Source organism: Scomber japonicus, chromosome 9, assembly GCF_027409825.1.
Source record: "Scomber japonicus isolate fScoJap1 chromosome 9, fScoJap1.pri, whole genome shotgun sequence".
NCBI classification, from domain to species: domain Eukaryota; kingdom Metazoa; phylum Chordata; class Actinopteri; order Scombriformes; family Scombridae; genus Scomber; species Scomber japonicus.
Window position 1 is genome coordinate 33,813,614 of NC_070586.1, and position 14,071 is coordinate 33,827,684.

Consider the following 14,071-nt stretch of genomic DNA (forward strand, 5'->3'; position numbering starts at 1 on the left):
AGTCAACATAACCACAACAAAGACATTACTGTACTTTGTTGATGCAGACGCCGCCGAGTGTTTACAGCGAGCAGCATGGAAGTAGAGGAAAAATTGGTGTAGAAAGTGTTAGATGTTTGTTGTGATGAGAAACTTTCTGGGGAGGCTACACACATCATGCTAAATAGTGACGGCTACGATAATGAGAAGCTACTGCAACCTCTCATTATGGAATCTGAGAGTGTGTGTGTGTGTTGCTTTTCATTATCAACACAAAATGAGACTGTGGCGGTGTGTTTTCGGCTAACAAACTCAAGCCGGTGCCTTTTTTCTAACTGGTGTGAAGCTCACCAGTGTTTGGCACCACCAGGCGTCCTCCCGGGTGTCCGAAAACACCGGTGGTCCTCTGCTGCTCTTTGCTGGTGCTGATCGGCCCGTTGAGGGTGAGCAGACCTTTCTTGCGTCTGTCCACGGAGCCGCAGTAGTCCCGGTTCAGGTCCCGCGGGAAAGTCTCGGCTGGCGCTTTGGCGTGGAACTCCGCCCGCTCGGCCACACCTAGCGAAACCATAAAGGAGCTCTGAACTTTCACTTTGATGTCTGGCAGAGGGTCGAATAGCTCTTTGTCTGCGCTGTCCTGGAAGCAGAGCGGGGTGCTGTAAGTCCGTCCCACCGTTAAGTCCGGCTGCATGGAGGAGTTGAGAAGCAGCGGGTTGCCTACGGAGACGGAGATACACACACACACAGTCACACCTCAAAAAAAGCCCGGTTCCCCTGAGACTCCCATTATGCGCCAAGTTCGTTTAATTACTGAATCAAAGCCCCAACCTCTGTGTTTCCTGCACAGCACTCACATGGGATTATGAAACTCACTGGTGTCCCACATACAAGAAAATAAGGTCAAGATTGCATTAGTTTCCCCCCCCTCTTCATTCTTTCTGATTTAGCAAAGCAAAAGTTGAAATTTTAGGATAAACACAACATGACGAATTCTTTCATTTTTCATGACAAGAGAAATATTTTAAAAAAGCAGAGGCAGAAGAAAAGAGAAAATGTGTCAGTTTGCATGGATTAAACACTATCAGAGGATTTCAGTGTGCAGCACAGTACAGTACATTATGCTCAACAGAGTTGTTGTACACTAAGCAGACATAGCACAGATTAAAACCATTTTTAATCTCCAGAATTAATACAAATTCCAGGATGTCCCCAGGTAACATTAATCCGGTTCAAATCAGGTTCAAGCCCTCTTTTTTTGTTTTCATTACTCCTACTGAAATGTTATGCAGCTGACCAGTGAAGCTCCAGCACCAATTAAAACAACATGTCTGGGCAGGTGACCAGCGCATCAGAGGTAAGGGAGCACAACCTGGACAGAAGGTCCAGGGCTCGGAGCCACGGTCAGAGCGTTAGATTTAATTACCAAGCACACACAGCTTGATCTCCATAATCCATCTGCTGGAGTCAGCTCCTCTGGACACACGAGTTGTCCTCCTGAAGGACAGAATGGGGGGGTTTGGATGGCAGGAACGGTGAGGGCAGGAGGGGTCTAGGTGATTGCTCTGTAAATGAGGGGAGTCCTTCAGGTCTCGGTGTGGACCCGACAGCCTGTGGAGGAGGGTCTTCATCTGTGTGGCCATTAGACTGCGAGGATGGGCCTGCCAAACGGAGCGAGGAGCACGATGCATGGATCTGGCAGACTCAGAGGCGCGATGCCCCCGGACGAACCGTGCCAAGATAACGGCGAAGTCACTGAGTCCTTGCTGCCCAGCTGTTGCCTGGCGAGGGGGCGCGAGGCGGGAGGCTAATGTTGTTTTATTTTTAGGGAAATCGTTAATTACGTGATTGGTGATGAGTGTTTTGGGCTGTGTTAGCTTTGACTTGCTCTTCAGAACTCAACTTTTCTCATGTGTTTCACTCTCCCAACTGAATTCTTGTCATATTGAAATATGGAGACTAACCAGAAATGTATTCACATTTTAGATGCTGTGCTGCAGCTTTGCTACAGTGAATTACACTGAGCGCTGCTGCAAATAATGATTATTTTCATTATTGATTAACCTGTCATATATTTTTTGATTAACTGATTAATCATGAAGTCTATTACAGTTTCAACAATATTCATTATGCACAGAACCACTGAAACACTAACCCTTTAAAAAACATCATGCTGTGCTTACATACAAAATGCAGAGTACTAAATCACATGTCCGTCACCTGATAGTAGCTCATTTGTATGCTTGATTACTAAACATATGGATCCTTGAATCACTGAATCACGTGCTACATTGCAAACATTCAACATATTATCATGACTGATTACTGTGATACATTTCAAAGTAAGAAGAAGTGGAGAGATGAAATGCAATTTTTCTCCAAAGAGAAAAATGTGTGTGCCACACACACATTTTATATTAACTGACTTACCATTGATTAAATTATTTCATTTATTATTTAGTTATATTTAGTTTGGAACTTTAAATAAAAAAAACAACAACAACAAAAAACTCCTTATAGTAGATATAGAACAACGTTGTGACTCCACATTATTTAAAATGACTGCAACAAATTTCCATACTTTTCTCATTGCTATTTGTATAATCTTGAGGAAGTGACCACTGTGACTCGAGGCTGCATTAGTACCCTCAGGGGCCCCTGGGTTCTGAACCTCATGTCCCCCAACAAGTTTTATTTTAATCTGATTGGATAATGCTGCTGTCGAGTGGAACACTTGTAACTCCATATTTAGTTTTGGACATACTAGGTTTCTGACAGTGACTTTAATAATCAACATCAAGAGAATGGGTCAAGCTTTGTGTCATATTACTGTAGAGCCTGCCAAAAAAAGTGAAAAAAACAAAAACACACATTTTTGCATCATCATTGAGGGCCCCTTTCTGCTCAAGAGCCCCTGGGCGCTTGCCCAGATTGCCCATATGGTAGCTCCGGCCATGCTGTGATTCTGTTTGGATGAAAGTGAGAATTACTGTTTGACTGAATGATATGATTTCATTGTGTGAAGTATAACAGTGCTTAATTTGATGCAGATGTTTTTAATTTTGTATGCCATGTTATATTTTGAGGACAGAAATAGGAGTATAACATTCTGGGTTGGGAGTGTTGCAAAGTGAAACTCTATGGTAAAAATGGAGCTGAAGCACTCAAGCAACAAAAAACACTCCATTTTTAAAATGGTGACACTTTTTTTAAATGGCTTTTTTTTGTCATCTGACCAGCAGTGTAAAAGCTCAATATATTAAAGTTATAATGATTTAAAACTGAAAAATTAAGGAACTTTTCCCTTTTGAAGAGCATGATCCAACTACTTTTCTTAACAAATGACTTAAATGGTTCATTCAATATGAAAATAGCCTATTCATTTCTAATGTCTATTCATTTCTTTCCCATTAACTTTGAATTTCTTTTATCGCCTTTAAATATGGTTATAAATCAATAACTTGATAATTTGTATTTTGCTACCTTGTGAAGCACTTTGTAACTTTATTATTATTATTGTTGTTATCTTAATCTACTAGTCGTCTCAGCTCTAACAGTGACTATGTTAGATTTCACAGTATTAGCATTGTAGCAGGGATAGAACCTGTGACATTTCTATTATTGCACGTGTACTCTATCTACTGGGTCACCATGCTCCATGATTACACCTGCATTATGAATGATACAAAGCAGGAGCAGATATGGTTCGCAATAACATTTTCTGATAATTGCTTCTATGACACTGTCCCATAAAAAATGGATGCTCACTGGAAAACGAAAAGAAGCCTTTTTTAATCTCTTAACAGTCTAATAGTGACAGCGAACCTGCCGGCCACTCTGCAGATATACTTCACCTCCTCAGCCAGAGCTGCAGCCCTGTGGACATTACCCCTCTGCAGCCGACATTCGATCACTGCTAAATTTTCTCCCCCTCCGGTCGAGTGGAGAATGATCTGATTATCGCTTGAGTGTGCATCTTTAAGAATGGTGAGGCGAAAATGGAATGGCAGTGGTGAGATGAGAGAAGTTAATGAAATGTACCTCAGGTTGAATACCTTGAGGGATAGGTTTGGAATTGGGCCTCTGATTAAAAATCACTCAGAGGTAGAAGTAATGTGGACAGACAGGGTCGGGTCCAAAGACTCATTCAGCACTCTCCCTTACAGCCGCTCTGGCAACAGAGAACCATCCGAAATCATTAAAGAACTTCTTTAAGTGTTTAAGCTTTTTTTTTAACCTCATTTTTTTAAAGTGATTATTAGGCATGAAAATGCTACTTATTTGCACTTAAACACACACTTTAAGAAGTGTTCCTCCCCCCTCAGAGGATGTGTTTAATTTCCTGCTATGTTTATGAAAAAGGCAGCAAAATGTTAATGCAATCACGGCAGAAGTAGGCTCATACATAATGCCTCGACAACTTGCTCCAAAACAAACTGGGGCTTCCAGAGGAGGGAAAAAGGAAGTGTTCCACATTTCATGGGGAGTACTCAGCCTGGCTGATAGAGAGGAAAATGGAAAGGAGTGATTGTGGCCAGCGGAGGGCACAGCAGGCTGGCTGCAGGGAGAGCTGGCCTATTTAAATAGGATTGATGACCTGCTGAATGTGGACCCGGCTCATGCTCGTACCACCTCCCACCTCACCCTTCTTGCTCCCCTCGCATCCTTCCAATCACGCCACTAGGGGCGGGGCTTCCCCGGCTCCTAAACGGGCCTTGGGGGAGCGAATGGGAGCGCGGTGAGGGCTTCTTGCAGCGCTGTCACGGCGGTGGGCGAGGATGGATCACCCATCGCTGCGATGGCTATCACTTGCGCTAACCCAGAAGTGTCAGTGACAGTAATACGAATGCCTGTAGCGAGGCTGGCCGGGACAGCCGCAGTCACATACCCAACACAAGTTATTGCTGTGCACAACAAAAATGGAATTGATGTTCACTGTTCCATACCCATCGCATTTATCCAACAGAGGCTTAGGCCGCTGTAATCTGATGGAGGAGATTGGTTGCCTGACAGTCAAATGTGTGGTATGTGGGGAGGGGTGGGGTGTAGAGGCACTGGCATCTATCGGAGATTGATTATTGCGATGGAAATCTCAAGGTGGTTGATTTCAGAAGTATAAGGAGACCCTCGATGTCTTGAGCAAAAGAGTTTATTGACACTTTAAGGAGACCCTGGGATGCACAACTAATTATCTCCTCTCCACATCCAGATAAGGTTTGGTTTTGGAGGCAGCCTTGGCTTGAGTCAGAGACCTTATAGGCTTGCTTATAAGATTGTTTACTTGAGCACTGAATCTCATAAGGGCAGACAGCTGGGTCCATGAAGGGATATATGAATAGAAAAATTTGATATGTTTATGTATACATATATATATATATATATATATATATATATATGAATGGAAATTCTTTGGAAATGATCTACTGCTCCCCCCTATGTTAAAAATAAAACTGTTAAAACCTATTTAAGGATTTGAAACCAATTTAAGCACCATTTTCAGTTTGCAAACTCCACTCTCCACTTTTGCTCCTCTAGCTCCAAATCATGCCTTTCCTCCCTCCATATCAGATGGTTTTTCATTACGGTCCAATCTTGGAGTTAAACAATTCATTTATATATTGACAATACATTTGCTTCTTTTCAACAACTTCAGGAACTGTTTTCTTTTCCTAAACAAAACTTTTTACCAACAAATTCTTAGTTTTGTTCGCAACACATATGCCCAGTTTCCTAACCTTATGTTTAATGCCAGTCATTGAAGGTATGATCTCACATATTTACAGTCAATTTCTAACCTCATCCTCAACCTCTCTGAACGCTGTGAAGGCCCTTTAGTAGGAGGAATTGGGGGAGGCATTTCAGATGAGGTCTGGGGGAGATTCTCTTAAACGTGGACTTACCAGACATGGGTTAATCCAATGCAAGGTTGTTCACCGTACTCACTGGAGTAAAGTTAGCCTCTCTAAAATGTATCATAACATCGATCCATCTTGTGAAATGATCTGCTGCTTCGCAATAACAGAGAAGCAGGTCTGTCCAAATAGAAGCACAGGTCCTCTTATAGATTATGGAGGTATAAATCCAGATAGAGAGGCTTGCACAGCATGCTGCTCGATGCAAACAAATCCCATCAATCACCAGGGTGGCCCTGTCACAGAGGTCTATGATGACACTGCCTTTTGGCCTTGTGGTCGTTGGCATGTGTCAGCGTAGAGTTGATGGCGCTCTCTCTCTCTCGCTTTCTCTCTTACCTTGCCTGGTGGTCTTGAAGTTGAAAGACTGGAAACCCCCAGTGAGCGCTGAGGAATCAATGACGTCCACGCCATACTCGCTGTGGTTCTTCCTGTACAGCATGACGGCCACCACGAGGATGGCGACGGCGATGATGCCAGCTCCGAGGCCCGAGTACAGAGCCACATCGTTGGAGCCGTCCATACCTGAAGCACAAGAAGAGACACAAAGGAACAGCAGCCTGTAAAATGTGTTCTTGGAAGATTTCTCCGCCAACTGGATCTTTTTTTTTTTTACTGGCTTTTTAAAAAGTTTTATTGATTGTTGTATTAATAAAGACCCAGAAACAGTGAGGAGGAGATGGAAGACATTGCAGTGGAGACAGTATTGTTATTATGTAGACATCCAAGGGCAACCAAAGTGAAGAGTTACAATGTCTTATACTGAATACAGTATGAAAATGAAAAAGAAAAGATGGGAAGTTGTAAGATGGAGCAGACCATCTGTCTTATCTCTCTATGCTACATTATGCACCACAGATAGGAATAAATGAACATGTCCAGCCGTTACTCTAAACTGTTACATATCACATTCAAGCTGCTAACATGGGAGGGTGATTAGCCTAAATGCCTTTAGACCCACTGGTCTATATCCAATAGCTATGATGGATATCTCACAGTGAAGGCAATCAGAGCCCATGTGGTGTAGCCGGTGGTCACCAGTTGTCGTAAGGACCAATCAGAGGCAAATTAATTTAGACTACTCCTACCAGGGTTATCGCTTGCCAGATACCAGCTTAATACACTCTCGACTCAATCATTCAAGCTTTCCTTAAAGCCTGCAAAGAAAGCAGTAGGCACGACTTTTACACTAATGTGGCAGGCTAATGAAAGCACTCAAGCTAGTACCTGACAATCACTTAGGCTGGCTAACTCTGGCGAGTGATTGAAAGCCGCCACAGGAATGCGAGGACAGCGCCGTAAATTGGTCAAATTAGCTCGTTTGCAATGATTACAACCCATTAATCCTCCACAACATAGCACATGTTCACTTGTCCCAACCAATACATCTCTGGGCTCAAAATGGAAACACAGCTGTGATGTCACGGTTGTCATAAAAGTCAGGGCACTGAGTAATGACATGAATGCTTAATGAGCAAATGCTGGGTTAAAACAGGAGATGCTCAGATCAAGGTGAACTAAATGGTGGTAATTCATGATGTTTCCAGAGTATGCGGTAAGACAATGCAGAGGACTGTCACTCCTTTTTTTTCTCCCCCTGCTAACTTCAAACTTTGAATATGTCTTTTATTGCCCCCCCCTCAGAATTCAGGGCATTACTATTAGTGGCAGGTGGGGAAGTTGAAGATGAAAGAAATCCACAGAGGAAGACTCACTTTGAGGTTTAACGTCATGTAGCAGCTTTCGATCTGCAAAGACAGAGAGATAGAACGAGACAAAGAGGAGAGAAAGTGGTGATTAAAGTCGAAGCCTCTGTGAAGTGACTCAAGTGTGGTCTCAGATCCAACAGCCCTGAGTAGAGAGATGCTCTTCTGCTGACTGTGCTATAGATGATATACAGTATGTGATAATGGCCAGGCAGGCATCATTACTGTCCTCACATCACCATAGATAAAGGTGGTGCTGAAGTGCAAACTGCTCAAATGCTTGGAAATGCCTCTAAGTGGGGTAATTATCTCCTAACACAAGCCCAAAAATAGGTTTGATTTATTTGAGAAGGATGAAGTCGCTCAGTTTTGACTACCAGACAACCACAGGAACCAATTGAACACTGTAATCATATAATCAATCATATTCTAGAAGGCCCAGTTGTGAACAAATACCACAATTCTTTTGTTGTCATTTTCCATAAATGATATTCCAACCCTGTATTGATGGTGGTCTATATGATTATTAACATTACCAAGCATTATGTCAAGCTTGAAAAAATACGATCAAATGATGAAAGAAAATCAACTTATACTCCGTTTTGACCGACAAGTTTCAGGAGATAAGGAGCCATAGAAACTAAACTCAAGGACAAAGCTAGGAAATAAAAGTCCCTTTTGTAGGTTCCTTAAAGAGTAACTACACACCCTAATTCAGCCCCCCCCCCCTGCAGAGGATTGCAGGGCAGAGAGGCCTCATGGCTACATAGTGTGTGACTCAGGAGGTAAGGGGACACCAACTGACCATCGCATGAATAACCGCAGTGATGTAGAGCTTGTAGACAGAGCTAAACAGCCATGAGCAGTTACTTGTCAGACTCTTTGTGTCCACACTGGAAACACTAAGCTTTGACCATCACCAGAAGTACATTTATGACCTTTTGTAAAAACTAGAGGCTCTCCAGTGTCATTACGTAGCCATTAGGGTAAAAATTATTTTTTTATATAAATTCCATGACATAGATAAGTCCAAAATGGTCCACTCCATGTCAGCATTGTCCTGTGAAGGTTCAGGGCTGGTTTAAAACAGTAAAAGGGTGCTGAGCCATTTTCAACCCAATATGAATACCATCATTATGTGTTTCATCACAGTACTTTATAGAATTCATTTTACAGCTGTTTAAGTTAGCAGTACCTTTTTAGTTACATCTGTATAGATGGCAGCATTTGAGATGCAAGCTATGATGGCTAGCTAACTATATTTATTCGTATTAGCAGTGTTGTAACAAGCTAGTGTTGTACTCATTGATTCCAGAAGTTGACCACTTCTGCTGGTGAGTCATGTTTTAATATGTGTTTGACAACCACTAATGATACTGTAGATGGTGCAACACCTAAAAATGATACGATGTGCATCAAAGTTTGACTGGGAGATTCAAAAAGGTGCTATATACTATACCAGCTAGTCTGTTATGCTAAACAGCTAACTCATGGAAGTAGCGCTGATTAACCACAGCTAATTCAGCAACAGAAGTGTTTGCTTGGAATAGTCGTTGAAATGAACATCACCTGACTAAATTTACATTAAGCAGCTTGTGACATTAACAATTCAAGTTATATTTCAAGTTTATGCTCTTTAAAACTGCAATTTTGACATCCAACAATCCTATTTCAGCTTATTAGTGTTACATAGCGATAGCACTGGTGACTGTCACATTCAGATTTTTAAGTCATTGCATGTGCATGACCCAAACAGTGCAATGACATTTCATTCCAAACGTCAAGCATCAGTTGAAGAGTGAATATCTGCACTTTTTACCCCGTGACAGATTCAGTGTGACATACAATATGTCAAGTGAGCAGCAAACAGGAGAAATAGCGCTGACATTATCATGCAGGAGACATCTGTGTCAGTCCACAGCGTGATTTCCCCCCCGACACACACCTCAAGTTCAAACATGCTTGTGATGACTTGCCATGTTAGAGTGTATATATGATGATGATGAATGATAGGAAAATGATGTGAATGATGGTGATGATGATGCCCTAGCAGGGAGAAAGGCCTTACTCTGGGTACACAGCCCATCTGTGCAGTTCTCAGTGGCCTCGCTGTTCCCTTCACACATCTTCCCTCTGTGTCTGGGTGTTGGGGAGTTGCATCCGCGACTCCGCTGCTTCTCGCATTGGCTGCTGCACACGGTCCATTCGCTCCATTCGTCCCAGCCTCCGTCAACTGCAGCACGAGGACAAGTACACGTACGGACAGAGAGATTAACAGATACACTGCATGTGTCTGCAAACACAGAGGAAAGAGCAAACAGAGAGACTAAGACCAAATCCTTTCACAGATGGAGGTGCACAGGAGGCAGCCAAGTTCAAAGGCAAGCCAAAGAAACACAACATTACACACTTATCTTACAGAAATACTTCAATTTATATATCAATTTCATGTCCATGTCTTTAAAAAAAGACCTAAAAACCTTTTTATGCAGGAAGATTGTTTTATCTTAGCTCTTCTTCTTATTTTCTTTATGTTGTGTGTTCCATGTTATAGCACTTTGAGTTTCACTATGAATTAAAGAAGCAGTACAGACTAAATGTATTATTATATATTAGTATGTGTTTAGTACAGAGCTGGAGTCTGGAAGTGATTAACCTAGCTTAGCATAAAGACAGCAGGCATGGGGAAACAGCTAGCAAGTTCATTCAAATTTTAAAAAATGGGCCTATATCAACACTTTTAAAGCTGTCTTCTCTGCACAGTGTATCTTGGTTAAGCACGTGTGTAAATACAAATATAAAAGGACAACTGGTGCCATTTACTGATAAACAAGAAGTGGTTTCAACACTAATATCAGTGTGTGGCTAACATGTGAGCTGCTAGCGAGCAAAAGTTAAAAGCATTGAATAAGAGACTGGATTCAAAAGGATTATGTGGTTAGATATACTACATTATATGGATCATATGTACTGTGAAAAATAAGATTAATAGGTCTGTCACAATAATTATGTTATCGACTTATCATACAATAATGTAATTATCAACATCATCATGTCTATATGGACTTATCATATGACACAAACATTTTTTTACCTCAATATTTCCACACTTCACATTAGCAGCTAAGAGGCTATTCATGTCACATTGGCTAAACAAGTAGTGTCCTCCATTCCTCACTGTGTACGTCCTGAGTGTGTTTTTACAGAAACATAGCACCTACTCCCCAATCCCCTTACATTATTATGCTATTATATTATCATTATATTAGTGGTATAAAATGATCTTCAAATGACAATAATATCATTTATCGCGATTATTTCTGAGACAATATATCGTCCAACAAAAATAGATCTCCTGACAGGCTTAAAGCTAGGGTTAAAGAGGGCCTCCAACTCAAACTATTTCTACATACTCTAAAGTGTGCTTTGGTATGCAAGTTATCATTTTATCCCAAACCATGATCTTTCTCTAACCCTAACCAAGTGGTTTTTGTGTCTTAACCAAACCAGAACTTAACCACAGCTTTGTCACATCATAAAACATCATTAGTTTTTAACAAGCATGTCAAAATACACTAAGATATTAATGGCAAAAGGCGACAGAGGTAGTCTAATCATAATTCATGGCAGTGCATCATTATATTATCAGACACTGATAATGTTTATTACCTGACAAATAGCTTTTTAAAAGTATATTATTGAGGTCTTCTGCTACATTAAATCAGCAGTTAAGGCAGACAAGCAACATCATGTTTATTCACTTTACATGGAGCTAAAATTAATACCAAATTATGTTAAATGCTTGCATTTAAATTATGTTAATGCAGATACTAACGAGTTAGCATCTGTTTATGAGTCAGGAATGATCTTTTAGAAGGAGTAGCTATATGTTTACCTGTAACCCAGATCTGGTAAATTGAACAATATGTTAATGGAGTTTGGAAAGTAGTAAGGCCAGCACTGAACTTCTACAACACCAGAGTGTGTGTTTTCATTGCCTTCGGAGCAGTGGGCTTTTGTTGGAATAATGGGGCATTGGACTAATGGGCTTTCAGTCCAATGGGACATTTTTGGAACTATTGGGGTTTTGGAATAATGGGCCGTTGAAGCAATGGGCAGTCCCCAATGCACTGAGCTGTTCTTAAAGAAACAGTTACAGCATGTGACTCCCTCTGTATGAGATACAATACGTTCATTATCCAACTTTAGAAGTATTGGTAGCCACATGTTTCAACCTTATACAAAGCCAGGCTAGATGTTACCTTGTGACCTCAGGCTAAGCTAAACTAACACATCATGCCTCCTACTCCACACAAATATGAGATTAATCTTGACCTGTTTTACAGTACAATTCTTTAAGATGATGAACTTATTTCCAAATTTCAAATATAAAACAGGTCTTATTATCTGTGACATGACTGCATACTCTCTCCACTTTCATTTTAATGCTGTACATTGAACTTGTTGTTCCTTAGTAGTCACGCACATATTCAGAAGACACACACAGGACGATGTGGCGTTCCAGCTTGAGAGACATTTTACCCCCATTAACCCCCCGGCCTGTTTATATAATGGGATTTGATGCAGGGCTATGAAACCAAGACAGCATGGTGGATGCTAATAGCAGGGATTCTTCCGTCATCTTATCAAGGAAGAGCTCATCATGCTTAGCTTAACAAATATTGGGAGACCATATGGCGTCTGAAGATTTTTTGGCAGCAGTTGCGATGCCCATAATATAGTTTTGTGGGTGGTAGAGAAGGTAATTTTCCTTTGTAATGTTCCAGGGGCCCTACCTACACACTACATTTGTTTGCGGTTTAGTCTCAGAAATGCAAACGATATGTTAGTATGTGGTAGAGAGAATGCTGGCTCTTAGTTTGATCCCAGTTACTGGTCTGTGCATGCATATTGTTTCTCCTCACAGTTCCCTTATGACTTGGGGCTGTGACTCAATCGAATGAGCTTTTCTGTCTACTCGTAAACAATAGATAAGCCTGACTCACTATCACTACTGCAAAACTGCATCACTTTTAACATTCTGTGGATGATTCAAGTCTATAATATCTATATAAAAAACATTTTTATTGCTGTTTATATTTTTTTTATCATGTTTTATGCCTTTATATGTGTTTTTCTATAATGGAGCCTCCTGGCTTTGTATAACTTGAGTGACAATACACATATTTCATACTGAAGTCATTGCTTTGCTGCTCATTGTATTATTCATGTCAATTTTTTTTTGTATTTGTTTTGGTGACATTTTTGCAGCTTAGCAGACACTAATTTATAAGTTTTTTTCCCTTTACTTTTATCAGTTGAGCCTATTTTTTGCTTGGTTGAACATAATTTCAAAGCAGGTTTGCTACGTTACATAAAATGACAATAATTAGTAAGCAAATGGACATTTATGGTACGTGCAAACTTGCTAAAAGCCTTAATACCTGTAATATGTAATGATTGCAGCCCTTAGTAAGACCAGGTTGCCACTGCAGAGGCTTGAAGCCAAGATATACTCAATCTCATCACAAGATAAGTCTGTCTGCAGAGTCCATTGACTATTTTACAGCATCTCTGTTAGATACTGAGCCAAGATCTTAAAGATCTAAAGAGCCAAGCTAAGACAAAGAAAAGTGAACACACTCCACTGTTTGGACCTGGATCTATTCCTGTGAAACTTTATCAAGATGTCATAAGTGAAAGTCATTTAGTACAAAATAAATCATCTATTGATCTGTATAAAACAGCTGGGTATTATTATTTTTAGTAAATGTTACTCAAACCAGAATCATTTGTTGGGGACTATTTTCAGCAGTGGATTAATACACGTTTCCTCAGCGAGTGCTTCTGGCAGCAGGACAGTGTGTGTGGGATTGAGTGAAAATAAACTACAGTGTGCGTGTGTTCATGGTAATAAAGAAAAATGTCACCCAGTGCAACAGCGTGACTCATTGACGTTTTTAATAGTTTTTGGACTGAGGAGCTCTATGACACACAGGAATACGATATATTTGGCTTTGGATCCTTGCTAGTATCAATTCATTGTCGGCTTTGGTCTTTTTCAAAGGATTTGTTGAAAATAAGAAAAAAGAAAACCCAAACAGAATCTTGCCAAACGTGTCCTTTGTGGGCCTATGAAACTATGAAAGTGTTTCCACTTGTGGCAAGATAAGACCACAATGCCCAACATGATGACTACTTTGGACTACAAATCCCAACATACATGGCTTTGTCCTTCAATAGATGTGGACACTGCAGTCATATGACACTACAATCTGTAAGCAATAGTGAAAAATACAGATAATACACAAACTTCTTCTTCTGTTGCTTTAAACAGCATTATTTGGACACCTGACTGAGATTAAATCGTATTTTAACATGAAACAGTTCACGTCTCCTGATGAGATACGTTGTGTTCATGCTCAGCTGTGACAAGCTAAAACTTATGGTGCCTTACATCTGTACTCGAAAGTTGGAATT

General features: G+C 40.7%; 1 protein-coding gene across 1 annotated transcript in view; it reads right to left on the reverse strand.

The window, feature by feature from the left end:
* unc5db (unc-5 netrin receptor Db) overlaps window positions 1-14,071 on the reverse strand; it is a 151,522-nt gene that overhangs the window by 53,896 nt on the left and 83,555 nt on the right. The window contains exons 7-10 of the mRNA XM_053325599.1: window positions 9,660-9,824; window positions 7,601-7,633; window positions 6,225-6,410; window positions 331-693 (exon numbers count right to left, since the gene is read on the reverse strand). Of these exons, the coding sequence (XP_053181574.1) occupies window positions 331-693; window positions 6,225-6,410; window positions 7,601-7,633; window positions 9,660-9,824 (747 nt within the window). The remainder of the gene's footprint in view (window positions 1-330; window positions 694-6,224; window positions 6,411-7,600; window positions 7,634-9,659; window positions 9,825-14,071) is intronic.